The following is a 24,346-nucleotide window of genomic DNA, read 5'->3' on the forward strand; positions in this document are numbered from 1 at the left end:
TATTTTTTTTTTTTATTGAATTTTCTACTGTTATTGGGGACTCCGTCCCCATATTAAAAGAAAATGTCAACATGTTATTCTCTGGCCTTTGTTAGTCTTGTATTTTTTTAATTTTAGTTTCTTGTGTAAAATTTGGAAATTAGTATGGCGTTCATTATCACTGGACTAGTATATATTTGTTTAGGGGCCAGCTGAAGGACGCCTCCGGGTGCGGGAATTTCTCGCTACATTGAAGACCTATTGGTGACCCTCTGCTGTTGTTTTTTATTTGGTCGGGTTGTTGTCTCTTTGACACATTCCCCATTTCCATTCTCAATTTTATTAATAGCCAATGATAGCAATGTCAATTCATTTAAATTGATTTACAGGATTTTCCTCAGAAAAGATTACGGGACAGCTGTGATGCTCAAGAACAAGAATATTCTAACATTCCACTGAAAAAACAGAAAGTAAATTTACAATACATATATATATTTTATTTTTATGAAATTGAGAATGGAAATAAGGAATTTGTCAAAGAAACAACAATGCTACCTAATAGGTGAAAACAGTGTCCGGTCGTTATATTGGTATATGTTTAACATACTTAATATTGCGATCGGGAACCAGTCTACTTCATCCCCTAATTACAAATATATATAGATTCCTACCTACACTGCAACAAGTGTATTACGATATTTCTCCACTCGAGACAGTTAAATTTTATTATTTAAAGCGCGAGGCTTGTCGAGCTCTTTAAATAACTAAAATTTAACTGTCGAGAGTGGAGAAATATCGTAATACACGAGTTATAGTGTCGGAATCTGTTTCACTTATGATTTTTATCTTTCTTTTTCAAAGATTTTCAGAAACTTGTGTTCTTTATATGCGACGTCATCAGGCATGGTCGCTTTTTTTCATGACGTCACAATAGGAAAATTCAAAAGAAAACAAAACATTTAGACGTCATAATCAAATTTCGACAAATCATTTGTCGAGAACAGATTTTTCACTAGTGAGGAGAAATATTTTTCTGACACCGGTCAGGAAATGTGAAAATAGCATGAAAATTAAAGAAACCTTATACCTAATTCGAAAGCTTATCAAGAGAGGAACAAAAGGTATATAGTCAATATGTTCCACAACGGATATTAAAGGAGTAACGAAGGCCTTAAATATCGAAATACGCGTGAACATTGAGAAATAGCTTATTTGAATAATGGAATGGACTGTTGCTACCCGTCAGCTCCTAAAAAAGAAAAACATTATACACCAAATCAAAGTTTATTGATAGAAGAATAAACTGAATATAAAAAATATGAGCCTCAAAGACCATTAGAAGGGTTAGGGAGAACCTAAATGCCAAAATACGCGTGAAAATGAAAAAAATAGCCTATTTTGAATATAAATGAAATGAATATTTTGAATAATGGAATGGACTTCTGCGACCCTTTAGCCCCTAATTATAGATATACCTAATACCTCATTCGAAAGCTTATTAAGACAAAAACAAAAGGTATATAGTCAATATGTTCCGCAACGGATATTAGAGGAGTAGCGAAGGACCTAAACATCGAAATACGCGTGAACATTAACAAATAGCTGATTTTGAATAATGGAATGGACTGCTGCAACCTGTCAGCTCCTAATTAAGGGAAAAACATATACACCAAATTAAAGCTTATTGATAGACAAATAAACTGAGTATAAACGATATGTGCCGCAATGACCATTGGAGGGGTTACGGAGGACCTAAATGCCAAAAATACGCGTCAAAATTAAGAAATATCCAATTTTGAATAATGAAATGGATATTTTGAATAAAGAAATAGACTGCTAGGACCCTTCAGCCCCTAATAACAGATATACCTTATACCTCATTCGAAAGCTTATCAAGAGAGAAACAAAAGGAATATAATCAATATGATCCGAAGCGGATATTAGAGGAGTAACGAAGGACCTAAATATCGAAATACGCGTGAACATTGAGAAATAGCTTATTTGAATAATGGAATGGACTGCTGCTACCCGTCAGCTCCTAATAAATGAAAAAGTTATACACAAAATGAAAGTTTATTGATAGAGGAATAAACTGAGTATAAACAATATAAGCCGCAATGACCATTAGAGGGGTTACGGAGAACCTAAATGCCAAAATACGCGTGAAAATTAAGAAATAGACAATTTTGAATAATGAAATGATATTTTGAATACAGAAATGGACTGCTAGGACCCTTAAGCCCCTAATTATAGATATACCTTATACCTATCCGAAAGCTTATCAAGAGAGGAACAAAAGATATATAGTCGATATGTTCCGCAACGCATATTAGAGTAGTAACGAAGGACCTAAACATCGAAATACTTGTGAATATTAAGAAATAGCTGATTTTGAATAATGGAATGGACTGCTGCAACCCGTCAGCTCCTAATTAAGAAAAAAATATACACCAAATTCAAGCTTATTGATAGAGAAATTAGAGGGGTTACGGAGAACCTAAATGCCAAAATACGCGTGAAAATTAAGAAATAGTCAATTTTGAATAATGAAATGGATATTTTGAATACAGAAATGGACTGCTAGGACCCTTCAGCCCTTAATAACAGATATACCTTATACCTCATTCGAAAGCTTACCAAGAGAGAAACAAAGTGAATTTAGTCAAAATGATCCGCAACGGATATTAGAGGAGTAACGAAGGACTTTTAATATCGAAATACGCGTGAACATTGAGAAATAGCTTATTTGAATAATGGAATCGACTGATGCAAACTGTCAGCTCCTAATTAAGGAAAAAATAAACACCGCTTATTGATAGAGAAATAAACTGAGTTTACACGATATGTGCCACAATGACCATTGGAGGAGTTACGGAGGACCTAAATGCCAAAAATACGCGTGAAAATTAAGAAATATCCAATTTTGAATAATGAAATGGATATTTTGAATAAAGAAATGGACTGCTAGGACCCTTCAGCCCCTAATAACAGGTATACCTTATACCTCATTCGAAAGCTTATCAAGAGAGAAACAAAAGGAATATAATCAATATGATCCGCAACGGATATTAGAGGAGTAACGAAGGACCTAAATATCGAAATACGCGTGAACATTGAGAAATAGCTTATTTGAATAATGGAATGGACTGCTGCTATCCGTCAGTTCCTAATTAATGAAAAGAAAAATATACAACAAATCAAAGTTTTTTGATAGAGGAATAAACTGAGTATAAACAATATAAACCGCAATGACCATTAGAGAGGTTACGAGAACCTAAATGCCAAAATATGCCAGAAAATGAAAAAATAGCCAATTTTGAATAATGAAATGGATATTTTGAATAATGGAATGGACAGTCAGGACCCTTCATCCCCTAATTACAGATATACCTTCAACCTCATTCGAAAGCTTAGCAAGAAAGGAACAAAAGGTAAATAGTGAATATGTTCCACAACGGATATTAAAGGAGTAACGAAGGACTTAAATATCGAAATACGCTTGAACATTGAGACATAGCTTATTTGAATAATGGAATGGACTGCTGCTACCCGTCAGCTCCTAAAAAAGGAAAACATTATACACCAAATCAAAGTTTATTGATAGAGGAATAAACTGAGTAAAAACAATATAAGCCGCAATAACCATTAGAAGGGTTAGGGAGAACCTACATGCCAAAATACGCGTGAAAATTAAGAAATATCCAATTTTGAATAATGAAATGGATATTTTGAATAAAGAAATGGACTGCTAAGACCCTTCAGCCCCTAATAACAGATATACCTTATACCTCATTCGAAAGCTTATCAAGAGAGAAACAAAAGGAATATAAGCAATATGATCCGCAACGGATATTTGAGGAGTAACGAAGGACCTAAATATCGAAATACGCGTGAACATTGAGAAATACAATGTACTTCTTTTGCTGAACTATTTTTCAAATTTTTTTTGTTCTATCCTACTTTTTTGTTTGAACCTTATATATTCCCTATAAATTGTTCTCATTGTCATTATCCTCGCTTCCTTCCCTTTTTGTATCTTCAGATTCTGATATAATAATATCAATATCATCAATAATATCATTTATGTCTGTGGTAATACCGATATTGTTTATCACTGATTCGTCATGCGCATTAGTGACTTCCTCAGTTTCATTTGTATCTGATTGTTTGTCTGTCTCTGTATTAGTTGTGTTATATTCATCATTACCGGAAGAAGATATATTTTCTGTGGTGCCGTTCGGTTTGATTCCGGAAATATCCATATCTCTGCTGTCATCGATCGGTTCGTTTGTGTTTGTGGTATGACCTAATTCCGAATCGTCTGCCTCGTTTCCATTTTTAGCAGACAAAGTGTTTTCTATTGATGTACCGGTTGTACCATTTTGTAACACCAACGCCCCTGTGTTAGGATCTATCATTGCTGCTAACATAGGTTTTTTGGTTCGAAAGATGTCTAATGATGGTGCGTTTTTCAAGTTTTCAAGAAACTGAAATGTAAAATAATGATATTGTAAAATATCAAACAGAATGAATACGTATATTTATAGAAATTAGCCCTGGTGCTATAAGTATTGGAAAAGGGTATTGAATTTACTGTTTGAAAATTAAATCAGAGAGGCGAAATACAAGTTGTTCAAATAAAACAGCGAAATTTGTTTTAAATGAGACCTGATGCATGGGCTACTACTAGAGGTCTTATACATAGTAGATATTTACGGAGAAGAAGTAAAACCTGTATATAAGTTATAACTAAACATCGGACGTATTTGATACATTTGGATCTGGGTTTACAGAATAGAGATACTTCAAAAATGGTGAAAAATAAAGAAAAGAAAAAAAAAGTTTAAACAATGAAGAAAAGAAAAAATAGGTTTAAACAATAATGAATAGAAAAAAAGATTTAAACCACACAGAATAGAAAAAATAGGTTTAAGGTGGTACCTAACACTACAGGGAGATAAATCTGTAAATTCAGCTAAACGTTTTAATAACGTTGTATTGGTAATGGAATATTATAAGCTTCTCAATGATCAAAATTAGTGTTTGTCAAACTGCTATGTAACTAGTGTAATTTTTCTGATAAATTGGTTGGTTCAAACTTTTTGATATTTTTGTCAAAGGGTCAAAGTAAATACTTTGTCAAAATTTTATGAAAATTAAACGAGCCAAACAAATAGTGAAGGTGTTGGGTACCACCTTAAACAATAAAGAATACAAAATCATGGGGTGGACAATCGGCAAAAAAGAGAAAAATGGACTAAAAAATTAAAAAAATACAGAACCACTCATACAATCCAATGGTTCAAGTTGAATTGTCTCCCGTCTAACACAAATCTCAAGTATAACGATTATAAGTTCCATCACCAATAACAAAATGATTGATATCGTGGTGGTCAGTTTTATTGGTGAAGAATGTCGGAGTGCCAGGAGAAAACCACCAACCTTCGACAGAAAAACTGACAATGTGTATATGTGACAAGTCTTATAAAAGTTACTTAAATAAGGCCCTTAGTTTTCTCTTTTGAATTGTTTTATATTGTCATTTCGAGACCATTGTTGAAGGTCGTATGGTGACCTGTAGTTGTTAATTTCTGTGTCATTTTGGTCTCTTGTGGAAAGTTGTCTTATTGGCAAGCATACCACATCAACTTTTTTTAATATGTCGTTTTTCTTTACGTTTATATTATATTTTTTTTTGCGGGAGTGAGAAATATGTTTTATCTTACTTTTATGCTGATTTCTTATTTACATTAATGGATTCAATCCTCAAATTCATAGATAATATGTTTCTTGCTCAACGTCCGACGGAAAATTTTACACGCATATTCCGAACGATCAATATAACTTTGGGGAATTTGCACGCTTTATATGCCGTAGGAGTAACTAAATATTAGAAATAAGATGAACATGTGTGATTCGTAGATCATTGACAATGATATAAAAAAGATTAATGTAACAAATATGATTTCAAACTGTCAGGCCACTTTCAGCAGAGGAAGAAAATACATTGACTGCTCCTCCTCACTTATATTATATGCAAAATATATACAAGATTACTGTTATCAATAGAGACTCCATAATATTTCTTTAGTACATCATTAGGTCTTTCCACTTTTCGTGGAAAGACCTTTTGTTTTTCTTCTGATTATTTTTTTTTTCTTCTGCCGTCTGAGATGCTTTTTTGTCTGACAACATATCGAATGGATTTTTTGGCCAATGATGTTGTACAGTAATGGGGGTTTCAAAACTCACCCTGTGTGACTGAACACTTATTCTTATAGGAGTTATCTCCCCGCGTCCCTTTTTCATTGTTATCCCTATATCTCTAAAACCATAAAAGATTTTAGCAAACTGTTTTCACCAAATTGTTCGTCTACTTTTGAGAATGATTTGGTTTATTTGACTTGAGTGATCGGAAGACATCTTATGGGAGTTATTTCCCTTTGAAAATTTAAGATAGGCGATTTGTTGGATTAATTCATACGTTATAAGTCGTAGAAGCCTACAGTCTTTTGATATGAAATCCTTGGTCCATTTGAAGGAAATTGAGGTCAAGGTCAAAGGTCAAGGTCATGTTCTAAATTTTGAATTTTGCTTGTTATTGTTATTCCACAGAAACTGTGACAGTAAATGATATGATGTGTTTGCCAAATAACTGTTTACAATACGGCGCAACTTCAACCTATTTCAGTTAAAGTGTTTGGTTAACCCTTATAGGAGTTTTCTCCCCTTATGTATTTCAAATCAGTATTTGTCCACAACCATACAAGTGATTGACCTCCAGTCTTCCGTTTTGAGTTCACTGACCTATGACCTTGAAATTAAGATCAAGGTCGAAGGTCAAGGTCATGTTATAAATTTAGAATTTTGCTTGTTATAGTTATTCAAAAGAAACTGTTACAGTTAATGATATGATTTGATTGCCAAATTACTGTTTACAAAAAGGCGCAACTTCAACCTATTTCAGTCGAAGTGTTTTGGTTAACCCTTATAGGAGTTTTCTCCCCTTATGTATTTGAAATCAGTATTTCTCCACAACCATACAAATGATTGACCTGGGGTCTTTTGATTTGATATCACTGACCTATGACCTTGAAATTGAGGTCAGGGTCAAAGGTCAATTTGACATTGTAGATTTTGACCTTTGCTAAAAATTATTTTCTGTTCATACTAAAACAAATAAGTCTTCTGCATATACCTATTAATCTTATTTTTTTTATATCAATTCGAAGAACCAAATAACATCAACAAGGAGTTACATTTTCTAACATCGTTTTTTAAATTTCATTTTTATTATCGAGGTGGAAATACCTTCAATTGTTCTCTGAAGAATTGGTTTTAATTGTCGCTAGTCGTTCTTCCATTTGGTTTCTAGACCTAACATTTACAATATTGAATATCTTTGTATTAATGTGATACGAAAATATAAATGTATATTCCTATCTGTCAATTCTAAACCGTAACGGTCATTTTAAAGACAAAACAGTCAAGACCACTGCCGATCCGTTTAACGAATGTATTCAGCATTTTTCTTCACACTCTCGTCTTTATTACTAAAGACTTGATTTATTGAGTTAATAAAATTTACTTGATCTCTGTTGATGAGATGGCGACAGCTTCATTTTTACCTTATTAATGTCGATATATTATTGAAATTTGTTTACGGAAGAAATGTAGGTAGATCCGAGGTTCAACATATAGAAAATGCAGTACCGGTAAAAAGATACCAATGTATTTTGCGAATTGTAAGAATTCTTGTACGGTCACATGACACGCATAATGTATTCAGATATTTGCTCCTGCACCCGATATGAATCTAATAGTTTTATTAATCACAAAATAGTGTTGTATGTTATACAAAAATCTTCACATTAACGAGTATGCTTATAGAAGTATAAAAACCAAAAAACCAAAACAGGTGATTCCATTATCTAAACCTTAAAGACAGACAATACCACGTTATCCTCTCTACGAAACAAAGAAAAGTTCGGTGAGCATCTCACTTCGTTCTGTTTATATTACTTAAACAAATAAATCTTGATATTTTCCGTTAATGTACATATATTGTATATGTATACTGCAACTAGAGCACTTCAGGTTGCTTATCTGCCTTATATAGTAACACAGAGATATTCGTGCAATGTCGATTTCAATCATGTCATCTTACTTTTCTTCACAAGGTTTTGTTTAATTAAGGATTTGACAGTTGAGTTTTTGACATTTTTATAACTATAAGTGTAGCCATTATTAGATAAACTATAAAAACAATATTAGGTCTGGAAAAAATTAACTTTTTTTATTAGATACGAAACAGTTACAGAATTCTCTGATAACAATATAGACTTGTAATATTTACGAGGAAACAGACATACATAGTATTTTATTTCAATTTGAATAAGTATATAGTGTTACTTATGTGGGAGACGTATTGACATAGGCGGATTCAGAGGGGCCCGTCCCCCCCCTTTTGTGGGAAAAAAATGGTTGATTATATAGGAAATCACTGAAACATGTCTGGAGCGGCCCCCCTTAGGACAATCAGTGCCCCCTCCTTATGAAAAGTTCTGGATCCGCCACTGATTTAGATCAAACTCCAGACAGCGAATACATTTTAGTGTACCTTGAATGAACGTGTATTTCTTAAATTATTTGTGACACCGTAAGTTTTTTGTTAAAAATATATACCAATTGTCGTGTTATAGGTCAAAACACTGAGCATTGGTTAACACTGATCAGCAAGCTACAAAAAGCATATTAATGACTAGTGTATAACAATTCAAACAGGGAATTCAACGGTCTTGTCTATATAAAAAATTGGATAAACGACAAGCACCGATGAACCTAATGAGGAAACTACAATCCCTAACAAAAGGTTCCTGACTTAGGACAGGTGTAAACAAATGTATCAAGTTTTAACGGTTTTTAGGAGACAACCGTCACTCTAAACTAAAACAGTAGTATAACATTACAACATAGAAAGACACACTATGAAATATCAATTGAAATGGCTTAAGGTGGTATGGGAGTCTAAAATAAAAATGATAGAATTTGTTCATACTTTGCCAAAACGTTGTATCTATTGATACATGTTGAAAAATATAATAAAAATGGTAGGTCACCGCGCATTTTCTCAAGCTACAGGACGGGACAAAATCACACATTTTGTATGGATTATACAGGAAAAAACACCATTTTGTGATTAGAAACTAAACAAAATGATAGAATTGATAAATACTTCAGGAAAAGATAGCTTTCAGACACTGCTTTGAGAATATCAAAAGAAAAGATAGGGTCACCGTACGTTTTTTCCGGCTAAAATACAAAATAGGAAAATTCCATACAGAATCCTTCAGAAAATGCACTTTTTTAGAGTTACCTCCCCTTAAAATGCCAATTTAAAAAAAAAATAAAAACAACCAAAAATAATTAACATTTGCAAAAATATCAATATTTAGAAGTTATATTCTTATAAATTGGTACTTTTAAATGAAAATGTACATTAAACATCTGCATTCCTGCATCAAATTTTGCTAACTTGATGGAAAATCTGGACCCTTGATTCTCTGTTTTTTACAATCCAAGATGGAGGAAGACACCCATACCACCTTAACTCAATCAAAAAGAAATATAAACAAAAAGAAGTAAACATAAACTAAACGAATAAATTTGATCTACGACACAGTTAAATACAATATGTAAATGAATGTCAAAAAGACAACTATAACATGTATAACCTGGAACAAAACGACGTTAAATAAAATAACGTAATCAAGTAACTTTCAATATAATAAATTTGTTTTCAAAGAACGAGAACAGAAGTTTTATGGTTATTCTAAACACTTGTCAAACATGTCAAAGGCGGTACATTTAACAGTCAGTGAGACGAGATATAACACAAAACAAGCGAAATTGAATAAAAAAAAATGCATAACAAATTATGTCAACAGGTCAAATCAACACGAATGAACGATTTAAGAGTCCTCTCAGTAATTGAAAGCTTGTTAGAACCAATCAATAATTGATAATTAAAAGAACATGCATCAGACATATTTGCCTGTTTTACAGATTCCTTACTTTGGACAGAAACATAATGAACATATATACCTGTTTTACAGATTCCCGACTTGGAGCAGCTTCATAAAGAACATAATTATCTGTTTGAAGTATTCCTGACTAGGGGCAGGCATACAAATAACATATTTACCTGTTTCGTTTCTTTTTCTTTTTTAGTAGATCCCATCACTGGACACAAACAGTAAACGAATTTTTGCCAGAAATGCAGTTTCAAGTTTTCATCTACATGCTCCGTAGCCCCTGAAATGTTTAATCATGTGCCTGAAACCATAACATCTGTTCGTGTAGAAACACATAATTTATAATTTTTTTTCTTTTTTTACACAAAAACTATTATGTTACTTTTGTTCTAGTGGAAATATTATCATAGAATATTGTTTGCACTTGTTTGAAACTTATGTAATGAAGCAAGTTCTATTTCTTGACAATATTAAATCGAATGTACGAAAAAATTAAAATTCGACATTGTGTAAAAATTGATGCCTCGACTTGACATTTTTTTTCCATTTGTATTGAATTTAAAATAAAATTTGAAGTCACAGTCCTTGTGGTCTATTCTAATATGACGTGCTTCATTCGCTTTGTGAATAAACCCCGTGCTTTAAATCCAATAAAATTTGTTTGCACATGCGTATATTGACTACTGCAGAATAATGAATTTTATCAAATTGGCATGCATTTAATATATTTTATTAACTTAAAACACTTCCAAACTTTTAAATAGTGCACATGTTGTTATTAATTCATTTATTATGACTGGCATGTGTTGCAATCGAAATAGACGTATTTGACCTAGATACGACAACCGTTTATGTTGGCCGTTCAAACTCATACCTCTGAAAAATCACATTGCCAGTCGCTTGCTCATTTATAAACAAAAACGGGAGGTTCATGGAAGAGCCTACTCAAATGCCCTACACTTATACTCATCGAACATAGAAATATCCTTAATTGTCCTAATCAGAATCGAAATAATTGATGCAAGCTAAATTTCAAAAATAATCACGAATATAATGCCACCCATGTTGAAACTACAATAAAGTATAGCTTGCATCAATAATTTCTTAAGTGTTTCTAGTTTCTAGTTTTTTAATATTAAGATTAGACCGTTTGTTTTCCCGTTTGAATGGTTTAACACTAGTATTTTTTTTGGGCCCTTTATACCTTGCTGTTTGGTGTTTGGTGTGAGCCAAGGCTCCGTGTTGAAGACCGCACCTCGACCTATAATGGTTTACTTTTATAAATTGTGACTTGGATGGAAAGTTGTCTCATTGGCACTAATACCTCATCTTCCTATATCTCTGAAAGTTTAAAAAGGTCAGTCGACAAAAACAATTGTGTCTGAAAATCCGGCTGAAAAATATTTGTGGAACTTAAACATAGATATAGGAAGATGTGATATGAGTGCAAATGAGACAACTCTCCATCCAAATAACAATTTATAAAAGTAAACCATTATAGGTCAAGCGACCTTCAAAACAGAACCTTGGCTCACACCGAACAACAAGCAAACTTAAACATACCTGTTACAAAGCTCGCACACAATCCAACAATAACTACTATTAAGATACCAATACTACTGAACCAAATATAAGATAGACCATATAACTTCTGAAGACCTTCCCTGTAAATAAATGGAATGACATTAGTCTTGGAGAACATAATAGATATAGGAAGATGTGGTATGAGTGCCAATAAGACAACTCTCCATCCAAATAACAATTTATAAAAGTAAAACATTATAGGTCAATGTATACCTTTTTTATGTGTTTGAGAGATAATATTTTATTAATTAGTAGAAATTATGACTTTGAATTAGTTTTCAAGAACTGTGAGTAATCTCAAGCTTCCATCTGATGTGTTAAATCCTTTTTACTTATATCAAAATATTGCAAATAAGCTTTGTTTTCGACGTCATACACCTATCCCAGTTTTAGAACTTAAGCATTCACACACACATATATTGAACTCGCTGCAATCTTTGATGGCCTTTCCCAAGCCGTGAGTGATTGTCGTTGATTGAGGTTTACTATGGTAATTCGTTTGAAGTTGAAGTAGTAGTTTTAACTGTTATCCGAAGGGCCATTGCTATCTGGCTATATGGTACATCTTTTGCTCATAACTTTATGATCGTGACCTGTTATTATTTTATTTACATCTTTGCCCTTCAAGATTTTTTAATAGTTTTTTCACTGTCTGTAATATGCATACCTTATAGATAAAGGAGATATAACACACAAAAAAAAAAAAAAAAAACAAACCCAACAACAACACGTGTGACACACAAACATCAAGAAACAATTAAAACGCCTTAAAGTAGTTATTGAATGTGAATAAGTGTGATCAAAATAATTAACAAATCTTTTTTACACCTAAGAAAATCGTTAACACGTAAACAATTATCTATAAAAAATGTGTTCGTGACCAATATAAAATCTATGGATATTTATATGCCGTGTTATATAAATGATATGATAGCATTAAACGCCTTTTGAAAGAATTAACTGGTGTATAAACGAGACCAGTTCACAAATGACTTCATGATATGTTTTTAAATGACTTAGTCCACTTTAAACACCATTAAATTCCTTTAAAAATATTTCCAATTCTTATCATTCTTTAGAATTGGAGATAAGGAATTTAATTCTCCCACTCGTAATCTCTGTCATACGTTAATTGTATATTTATGGCAGTAAGTTGGCCTGAGGCATGAGCATATTGTTTTGGTTGATATAATATGTGTTATCAGAAAAGAAAAAAATATTTTATCGCCATTCAAATGTATGTTTTGTGTTTATAATTTTATTTAACGATGAGCCCGAAGTGAAAATAATTATGTTTAAGGTCGAGCCGTTTTGTATTATTATCGCCGAAATTTTGTTAACATTGGTAACAGAAATTAGTTCGGTTAAAGTCGTCTATCGAAAAACTAATAACTTCAAGGGCCACTGCAGGAAGCCCTTTCTACAAATCATACACACATGTTCCCAAATTTTCAAATGATATAAGAATTACATATCTATGTTCTTTTATTGACGTTGTTAACTTAGTTTGAAATACTAATGTAAAAGTTGTAACCTAAAGACTATTACGAGCTTGAATTTTTATGGCTTTTACTCTTACTCAATATTTAAAATTGTAAAAAACAACAGTACTTAAAATACTTGTAATCGTGGTATCCAAGGAGACTGTATTTTCAACTTAACCTTAAGTTAACATGTTAAAAGTAAAAAAAAAAAAGAAAAAAAAAAAAAAACAGAACTGGAAAGAAAATTTACAACGGAAATTATTTTATCTTAAAGGAAACATCAGATTTAATCCACCGTTTTCTACATAAGAAAATGCCTGTACCAAGTCAGGAATATGACAGTTGTTATCCATTCGTTTGATGTGGTTGAGTTGTTGATTTTGAAATTTGATTATGGACTTTCCATTTTGAATTTTCTTTAGAGTTCAGTATTTTTGTGATTTTACTTTTTACTTGTAAGACACTCCATTTTAATGTTATATACACACATAAGGCTATGTAAAAGTATCAATATTACTTACAATTCAAATTCATTGGGTAGTGGATTGGTTACAACCTCAAATACAGATCCGTTCAAAGCTGTCAAGTTGCATCCTTCAGTTGATGTTGATAACTTAAAGTTTTGGGGATCGCTTGTATACTTTCCGATGCCACACCACATCGGAATAGCAAAACCAACGATTCCACCAATTAAGGCACCCTTTATACAAAAGGAAATAAATTCAAAGTTAAGAAAATAAACCTTCAAGTTTAATACATATCATACGGAACACCGATAGATTAGATGTATACCACTTATATTTGTTTTCTTTAGGTGGGGATATGCATGTTGATTTGTTTGTATACTGACTAATACAGCATAAAGTGAACACATCTTCTTAGCTCAATACTCTTCAACTTCGTACTTTATTTGGCCTATTTAACTTTTTAGGATTCGAGCTTTACTATGTGATGGCGTAAATACAAAATTTAATCCTGGTATCTATGATGAGTTATTTTGACGTATGACATATTTCGCTTACATTTGTTTAGCTTAAAGACTTAGGTCATCACTTAAAGGTCCTAGATTCTGATTATTAAAGGAACATTAGTGAATATATATTTTTTTACAATATTATGCTTCTCCTCAATAATAACTAAAATAATAAGAGTCAGTCATGACATTAAAACGGTGACCTGTACTTATTTACAATCTCGCCCTGCGATCTCATTAGCTATCATACTATAAGTACGTCTCCGTATTTTCAAAACCTGCGTTTTCATATCTGACAATTATCATGAAAGAGGCTCAGTTGACAGCAACTGTATTTATCGGTTCTTGTGAGATATTAAAATCAATTTCATCCAATTACATACTTTGGGACGATGATGTGAAAACAAAATTTCGTTTCGATTCTTTTGTTTAAATACATTCATTATAGATACCAGGATTGAAATTTTGTACGCCAGACGCTCGAATCGAAAATGTTAAAAGGCCATAATAAAATACGCAGCTGAAGAGCATCGCAGACCCAAAATTCCGACATGTTTTGCCATATTATGCTAAGGTAATCTATTCCTGTGTTAGAAAAGTCTAAGTTTTTCGAAATATTTTAAATGGAAACAGTTAAATTTATAATTTTGACACTATCAATGATAATTCTTGTCAACTCAAAAATTTTGACTAATAAGCTGGTGATACTTTCGGGGGGAAACCTTCACCGCCAGTGGCATTGACACAGTGGTTGTAAATAAACTCATAGATTCAATGCGTATGCCTGACCTGCGTTTCGTCTACAAAGGACTCACTTGTGACGTTCGAATAGGAAAAGATAAAAGACAAAATAAAGCACGAAGGATCCCCATTTCCAACAGGTCTCTACTATTTCCTGAAAGCCAATGAGTCAGAAACCTTGATTTGTGAAGTTCGGTTTATACAACGTATAAAGTCTTGTTCACATATACTAGTATTAACAAATCATCTCACTCTTCTTGTTTTTAATCACAACAATATCTGATACGAGGCAACTTTGTAGTTTTTGCAGCTATTTTGTTGAATGCAAAAAGTTTAAAGATATTAAACAAAAGCATGCAATAAACAGTTTAACACTATAAATATTAGTTTCAGACAGAAATAGTAAAAAAAGTTTTAAGATGTAAATTGATAGATTTATGTGACTTTTTCTATTTTTGAAAAATGGGCAACAGAGGTTATATTTCATAAAATTCTATTTTGTTTTGAATTTCAAATAAAAAATGATGTCTCGACTTGACATTTTTTAAATTTACATTTGTATTGACTTGCAAATAAAGTTTATAGTCACGATTTACAGTCTTTATGAGCTAACTTCTAACTTCGCAGTTAGAATTATTACTGAAAAATTGGTTTTAGACAGAAATAGTAAAAATCGTTTAATGATGTAAATTGATAGATTTATGTGACCTTTTCTATTTTTGAAAAATGGGCAACAGAGGTTATATTTCATAAAATTCTATTTTGTTTTGAATTTTAAACTAGAGGCTCTAAAGAGCCTGTGTCGCTCACCTTAGTCTATGTGAATATTAAACAAAAGAAACAGATGGATTCATGACAAAATTGTGTTTTGGTGATGGTGATGTTTTTGTACATCTTACTTTACTGAACATTCTTGCTGCTTACAATTATCCTTATCTATAATGAACTTAGCCCAGTAGTTTCAGTGGAAAATGTTAGTAAAAATTTACAAATTATATGAAAATTGTTAAAAATAAAGGACAATAACTCCTTAGGGGGTAAATTGACCATTTTGGTCATGTTTGACTTATTTTTAGGTCTTACTTTGCTGTACATTATTGCTGTATACAGTTTATCTCTGTCTTTAATAGTATTCAAGATAATAAGAAAAAAACGGCGAAATTTCCTTAAAATTACCAATTCAGGGGCAGCAACCCAACAACCAGTTGTCCGATTCATCTGAAAATTTTAGGGCATATAGATCTTGGCCGGATAAACAATTTAACCTCGTCAGATTTGCTCTAAATGCTTTGATTTTTATGCCCCACCTACGATAGTAGAGGGGCATTATGTTTTCTGGTCTGTGGCTCCGTTCGTCCGTCCGTCCATCCGTCTGTGGTTCCGTTCGTCCGTCCAGGTTAAAGTTTTTGGTCAAGGTAGTTTTTGATGAAGCTGAAGTGCAATCAACTTGAAACTTAGTACACTTGTTGCTTATGATATGATCTTTCTAATTTTAAGGCCAAATTAGATAATTACCCAATTTCACGGTCCATGGAACATGGAAAAGGATAGTGCGAGTGGGGCATCCGTGTACCTTGGACACGTTCTTGTTGAGTTATAAGCCAAAAACTGTATTTTACCCCTGTTCTATTTTTAGCCATGGCGGCCATCTTGGTTGGATGGCCGGGTCACAGGACATATTTTTAAACAAGATACCCCAATGATGATTGTGGCCATGTTTGGATGAATTTGGCCCAGTAGTTTCAGAGGAGAAGATTTTTGTAAAAGATTACTAAGATTTACTAAAAATTATTAAACATTGACTATAAAGGGCAATAACTCCTAAAGGGGTCAACTGACCATTTCAGTCATTTGACTTATTTGTAAATCTGACTTTGCTGAACATTATTGCTGTTTACAGTTTATCTCTGTCTATAATAATATTCAAGTTAATAACCAAAAACAGCATAATGTCCTTAAAATTACCTATTCAGGGGCAGCAACCCAACAACAGGTTGTCCGATTCATCTGAAAATTGCAGGGCAGATAGATCTTGACCTGATAAACAATTTTACCCAGTCAGATTTGCTCTGAATGCTTTGGTTTTTGAGTTATAAGCCAAAAACTGCATTTTACCCCTATGTTCTATTTTTAGCCATGGCAGCCATCTTGGTTGGTTGGTCGGGTCACCGGACACATTTTTCAAACAAGATACCCCAATGATGATTGTGGCCAAGTTTGGTTTAATTTGGCCCAATAGTTTCAGAGGAGAAGATTTTTGTAAAAGTTAACGACGACGGACGACGACGGACGACGGACGTAAAGTGATGATCCAGTTGAGCTAATAAAAATGATGTCTCGACTTGACATTTTTTAAATTCACATTTGTATTGAATTGCAAATGAAGTTTATAGTCACGATTTACAGTCTTTATGAACTAACTTTTAACTTCGCAGTTAGAATTATTACTGAAAAAATAGATGTTATTCTCAACATATACGCCTCTTTATCTTTTGTATATGACTCTGATACCGTGGAGGCCGAATGATCTTAGAAGTTAATACTGTAACCCCTAGCCAGTCAACACTGATGTTGTGAGTTTGAACCCCGCTAGTGCACTCGACTCCAATCTTAATTGACTAGGATTGTAACTTTTCCTTTTTTTTTTATTCGGACATTCCGCCTTTCTCCACCAACAAAAACTGACCTTTACGAAATAGCCCAAAAGTGGCGCTTTAAAGTGGCGTTAAAACATCAACAATCAATCAATGTATTTAACACTTACTATCCAATTCGCTGAAGTAAAGCAAGATCCTAGTATAAACAGTCCTACCAATGGAGCACCAGCAGCTCCGTTCAGAGTGATTGATGCCTGAATAATGTCAAACAGTTTACGTTAAAATATCACAATGATTGTCTGAATTTGGGGGAAGTTTGGACAGTTTTCTGTATTCTTTCATTTTCTACCATGTTTTTTGTATCCTATGTGCTTGTTCTGAAATTTTATATTCTGTAAGCTTTACCACCTTATTATTATATTTTCTTTAATAAATGTTTGGCAATTCTTTAGCTCAAAATGATCTTTCTGTAAACCCAATGCATACCCTCATAATCATGCGTCTGACTGGTTAACTCTATCATAAAAGCGTAAATATATATTTTCACGTGACGTTTACCTTTCTTTTAGGTATGCGTGTGTGTAGGATTGAGATAATATGTAGACGTCTTATACAGTTATATAAGTAATCATTTCAAGGTATTTTACTGTCCAGATAAAAAAAAAACAACATTTTAGTACCGAGCATTGACTTCTGAATTTATGATAATACCCTCGGAGACAAACAGTCCACTAGTATAGGTAGATGCCATTCTATTTATCTGTATCGTTAGATTACAGTAATTTAAAGGTTTACCCCAAGATACCCTTACTTCGCACATTTTTAATCGCGACATAAATGGCAATACATTTTTATTGAATTAAAAATATCATTTTATTAAAAAAAAAAAATAATAAATAACGTTGCTCTTCAGAATTATCAGACACAAACAATAAAACCCCATTTTAGAATTTAAGAAATAAGTGTATTTTTATTGTCCGCAGACGAAAATGAAAACTTTTTCCCATCGTTTGTTCAGTTCTCATTGCTTTAGACGTTATTAAGTTAATCACAACGTAAACGTTTTCGGTTCGGTTGAGTTTATTAGATTTTTAAACGGCGAATTATCCTCCTTTCATTATAAATGCACATCTTGTTCAACGAAAAAGATTGGAAAGCTGGTTATTCAGAGATTTGTCTTAAATTTAAAAGTTTTGAGACATGTTTAAAACTGATTCAATCTCAAAGTGTACGCCGAATACTACAAATTTTAGATACAGATTGGATGACGTTTTGATAAACGCCGAAATGAACATGATACAAGACATCTTACCTGTAATACAGAACCGCCCATATTACTAACAGCAAATGCCATACCTATGCCAAGGCATCCAAACAATAATACTGTAATGTATCAAAAAGTGAAATCACAAAAATACTGAACTCAGAGGAAAATCAAATCGAAAAGTCCCTAGTCACATGGCAAAATCAAATGACAAAACACATCAAAAACGAGTGGACAACAACTGCCATATTCCTGACTTGCTACAGACATTTGCAAATATAGAAAATGGTGGATTAAACCTGGTTTTATCAATTTAAACATAATATCGATGTTATTGAATACCTAGACATATGAACTTTCAAATTAGATAAATATGATATCATAATTTGAAAAAAAATATAATATTTGAAAAAAAATCCAGATCTCATATAATCACAATTGTTGTTCGATCATGTTTAGTTCTGATTTCTTGTCCGTTTATGGCTTTACTTTTGATTATTATATGTTTTGCCAGCTTTTCTTTCTATGAATGTAGTTTTTCAAATATTATGGTTTCAATCAGCCATGCACAGATGATAAAATTGGTACCATCAATGTCTCTTTAAATATGATATTGTAATTAAATGATTGCTAATGATACAACCTTCTACCAGAGTCTTAATGATACTGATGATACTGAAACTATAGCCGATAGGTCATCATACGTCTTGCAACAATTATACAAATATTTGCTTTAACATAATAAGTCAATATCTGTGTATGAATAGTAAAAGTGTTAGACAATACATATTTAATATTTTAATCATAAGTGGGATGTTTCGTGCAATAAAAATAAACTTCTAGAAGATGTTTCCCGATTATGGTTTAGTAATATGAAGTTTGAAGCTTATGTGAACAAGCATTAGCCTTTAAAAAAGGGCTAATCGACTCTTAGCTGATGAAAATGGAAAGTGCTCTCGCTTTGTAGATTTATTCATTTATTAGAATAGCCACGTGCATCAATCATACCAAATTTTACCACACACGTGAGGTCACACGTTATGAAGTAGTATATATCGTTTAACGTTGTTGTTTACGAAACTCCAGAAGACTATTTATAGATAAAAGTTACCTGTGTACCAATATCATGAATATGCATGATTAATGACCAGGCAAAATCTAATTGCTAAAATAGAGGGCACAAATCCGATACTCTACGGGATTGAAGAACATTTACTAGGTTTGCATTGTCCTAACCAATCAATAAACTTTGATTATTCACGTCTCGTAATATCTTTCAATCAGGTAGCAAGGAAAATTCACGCACTGACTGTCCATCGTTGAATTCTTAATATCGACTCCTAGGAGTCGATAACAACAACGTATCGGTATTGAATTAAACCCAGAACGCAATGATTGTATGACATTTAACACGTTTGTATTTCCTATGTATTATACTTTAAAAGATAAAATAAAATTAAAAACTAATTAACTTACTAAATAAGATTTATTTATTTTTCACTTTTATCAAATTTAGATGAAGTACAAATGCTATTATTTTGAAGAAGCCTAAAAAAAACCCCTAGAAAATGGCTAAATATTGCTCATTTTTATACCGTTCTGACCTCATAGAATGTGCAAAAATTTACAAATACTTTAAAGCTATCCGGATGATGTACAGGATCTTATTTTTCGTTGATTTGCATTGTAAGTTTATAAAACCGTCTCACTGGCGTTTATTCCCTATTTATGTATCAAATAAAGGTTTTAATTTAGATGAACAATTTTGTTATTTTTGTTATTCATATACAAAGGTTAACAAATGAAGTCCACTACAAATTCATACCGAGACATTTCGTGACAAATGTGGCTCTCTCATCAGACACCTTGTAAAATTTCAACTTGAGAAAGTCTTCCCATGTGACAGCAGACAACGAGTTTAACATTGAAGATATTGAACTATAAATAAAAAAGGATAGATTTGGTTTTTGATTGAGTATTATTAATATTACAAGCAACAATAATTATGATAACAATACATGGCAACAGTAACATTCATATCTACTGACATTTATTCACATACAAAGTGTTCTGTAGATATGTTGCTCGTTATTGTTGTTTTGCATATTTTGTTCATTGGATCTGTTTTCAATCAAATTGTTTTTCTATGGAAAATACAGTCTGTTAAATAAATGTCATCTTAATACCAACTTGGAAATACATGATAGACGTTGCTTTCTATGTAACAAAAATATATTCATGATATTGCAGATAAATTTAATTACATATAAACATATAGATATTCCGAGGAAAGAGAAAAGTTTGCATATCAAATTATTATTTTCGAGATGCAAATATTATTTAAAAAGAAGGAGATTATAATAGAAAAAAAACATCATTGGTGATTAAACTGTATTTTATATAGTTAGCATTTAGCTTTTGTGTTGTTTCGTTGTTATAATTGTTCACACATGTCTTATCTATACCTTTATAATTTAATTTTGGATGTAACGCGTCTTCTGATTGGCTGACGTTATTTTGTTATCAGACCATAGACATAATTTAGTCATGTGACCGTGACGTCATCAACGCTTTTTCAAGGTTTTCTACGGTTTAAAATGGAATTTAGAATTAAATTATAAGAAATGACTAATATTTTTTCTGTCTATGAAGAAATAACATAAAAAATGTGGTGCACACTGTTAAATAACCCGCTACGCGCGTTATTCAGTGTGCACCAAATTTTTTATGTTATTTCTTCATAGACAGAAAAAATATTACAGTAATTCCTTAAATCATTTATATTATTGATAATAAAGATATATATACCTCATCGCTCCACTGAACAGACATGCAACAAACAGACCCGGTATTCCTGGAACGTCCCTAAACAGTTCCACAACGAATAGAGGCAGAAGCTACAATATCAATATTCTAATCAGTAAATAATGATATCATTCATCATTGCTTGTTTACTGAACGTGTGTCATTAAATCATAATGCAATTGAGAATATAATATAATGTTATATTCTGTTATACAGATTTATGGTTACAGACTTACTTCTAATTTATTCTGACAATGCTAGCCAAATTTTTGATTCACGAACACCAAGAACAAACAAATTGAAAGACAAAAATCCCCCTAAATGACAAAAAAACCAGCTAACAACAAATTCCCACAAAAATACCAAGCAATAATTAATTATAATAAATAGAACCCTGGTAAATTTCAAAGTTGACATCGCAATTCCGTGCAGGGAACTGAAGAAAGAAAAATCTAAATCATTTAACAACAAATTTGTGTAGGAAAATGGTACAATTACTAAGTGAAAGTGAGGAATATAAATATATTAGCAAGTGTATGTTTTTATGCTTTAATTGTTTTGGTTATATTATTATTGAAGTGTCCGTGTTTGTTAGGCTGGTATCTATGATGAGAATTTCTAACGTTTAAACATGTCAGTACCAAGTCATGACTATGACAATTATTCGCCTATAAAAGTAAGTACATCCTTTAAAATGGCTAATGTAACAAGCATCTATCAGTGAAAAAATAGACGAGAATATGAACGACTTTAGGTCAGCGACCAGCATTCATCAGGGACAAAGTCCATACGGTGGTTTATATCAAGGTTCAAAGCCTATACATAAATTTATGATTGTAAAAGAATTACCAGAACTCATTACTAACATTGATTTCATTTGTAAAATGAATTGATTGTCTTTCTTTGTGTATTAAACTGTCAAAACCAACACCGGTTGAACAATTGAAATCACATTGTATTGCTGACTTAAGAATTTTGCTTTGTATTGGAAAGATGAATACAGTGCTAAGTATGGAACTCCACAGCTGTCTTAGGTGGAACTCTGATATTACTTTATGTTGTTTTATTATTATTTAATGATATTTTGTCTTTAATTAATATGGTTTTGACATTACGTAATGATGTTTTAATATAACTCAATATGGAATAGTCATTAGTTAATGATATTTCGATACTACACTATATGGTTTCGTATTGACCTGATATAGTTTTGTCATAACTCAATGTGGTTTTGTCATTACTCGATGTGGTTTCACCATTATTTAATATGGTTTTGTCATTAGTCAATGTGGTTTGAACATTACTTGATGTGTATGTGACTTAACGTAATGTAGTTGTTTCATTACATGATGTGGTTTGGTTATTTCGTAATGATGATTTGTCTATTCTTTATATGGTTTTAACATTTCGTAATGATGTTTCAAAATTTGACGATTTTACACTTCTTGATGTGTTTGTTTCATTATTTGATGTGGTCTTGTCATTCTTTGATGTGGTGCTGTGGTTCTTTGATTTGGTTATCCCATTACTTGATGAGGTAAAACCACGTGACCAATTCGGAAAAACCTGTTCTATTTTTAGATAGATTCCCATGTTGTATGTGCCTTGAATGCATGTGGCCATCCATCTAATTGGTGTTCAAATTAAAGTTCGGATTACTGTTCGAGTTAAACTTTGAGTTGGTTTTCGAATTCAAGTCATGCTTAGAAATAAATTTCTAGTTAGCATTGAGTTTCGAGTTGGATTTCGGGTTTGAGTCACATTTAAAGGCAGAGTTGTAGTTACAACTTTGAATTTGAGTCACTTCTTGAGGTAGAGTTTGAGTAAGATTCGAATTTATGTCTCATTTGGATTAATTAAGATTTCGAGTTGAAATTCGAGCTATTCTATATGTCTTTTTGAGTTCGTTATTAAATTTTCTATCGTGGAACAAGGGCTTTTGCTCGGGCTTCGGAAAATAGGGCTCCGGGATATATAAATAAACAATGTTGCAGTATACAAAACGCAAATTAGGAGTTGAAATGAAGTAAGATGTGGAGTGATTGCCAATGAGACAACTATCTACCAGAGTTTAAATACAGTGAATGTAGAAATAATATATAGGCAACCGTACAGCCTTCAACACTCCGTATAGTTAGCTACAAAAGGCCACAATGCACTATGTGAAAAAAAAATCAAACAAAAAACTAACGGTCTGTTTTACAAAATAACAAATATTTATATATTTATACAGCGACAACAATTAAACTTCATGCTCCTGACTTAGGGAAGGTACATAAAGAAAGTGCACGTGGCGGAGTTTAACATGTATGTGAGCGAACATCGAACTGTAGCAGTAGTGTAACAGCATAACACGAGAAAAAAATGTAAACTAGACAAAGTGATGACCCCCCGCACTCGACCCATTTAACCGATTTTACCCCAAAAAGGACAAAGTTCAATTTTTCTCCCAAAAGAGGAAAAATAATAAAAAGAAAATACCCTGACCACATGCACACCTTCAATACATGTACATACAGCTAGCAGAGTGATAAAATCCTAGCATTCAAACGGTATAAGGAGTTATCTGGAAACGCCCTACTTATGCAAGTAAATTTCCAAAAAATGACAAAAAGTTCAACTTTCTCCCAAAAGAGCACATATTAATAAAAATTAAACCCTGACCACATGCAGCACACCTTCAATATATGTACAAACAGATAGTAAAGAGAAAACTTCCTATGATTCAAATTGTTGGAAGAGTTATGCGAAATAACTAGATACCCATAATGGGACGGATAGACGGACGGACGGACAGAGGTTAACCACTAAGCCCCCAACTTTCAGTTGCGGTAAAGTTGCGGTAGCTTAAAAAACAGTTTCAATTAGCTGACTCAATAGATCAG

At 32.4% G+C, this 24,346-nt stretch overlaps 1 protein-coding gene across 1 annotated transcript in view; it reads right to left on the reverse strand.

Annotated features, from left to right (window-relative positions):
- Positions 1 to 1,251: 1,251 nt before the first annotated feature.
- The window catches only part of LOC143083260 (sodium-coupled monocarboxylate transporter 1-like), a 59,272-nt gene continuing 36,177 nt past the window's right edge, over positions 1,252 to 24,346 (reverse strand). The window contains exons 9-16 of the mRNA XM_076259527.1: positions 21,465 to 21,553; positions 20,482 to 20,594; positions 18,705 to 18,775; positions 17,560 to 17,646; positions 13,603 to 13,781; positions 11,577 to 11,677; positions 10,184 to 10,293; positions 1,252 to 4,466 (exon numbers count right to left, since the gene is read on the reverse strand). Coding sequence (XP_076115642.1) covers positions 3,966 to 4,466; positions 10,184 to 10,293; positions 11,577 to 11,677; positions 13,603 to 13,781; positions 17,560 to 17,646; positions 18,705 to 18,775; positions 20,482 to 20,594; positions 21,465 to 21,553 — 1,251 coding nt within the window. The 3' untranslated portion in view covers positions 1,252 to 3,965. The remainder of the gene's footprint in view (positions 4,467 to 10,183; positions 10,294 to 11,576; positions 11,678 to 13,602; positions 13,782 to 17,559; positions 17,647 to 18,704; positions 18,776 to 20,481; positions 20,595 to 21,464; positions 21,554 to 24,346) is intronic.

This window comes from Mytilus galloprovincialis, chromosome 7, assembly GCF_965363235.1.
Source record: "Mytilus galloprovincialis chromosome 7, xbMytGall1.hap1.1, whole genome shotgun sequence".
NCBI classification, from domain to species: Eukaryota; Metazoa; Mollusca; class Bivalvia; order Mytilida; family Mytilidae; genus Mytilus; species Mytilus galloprovincialis.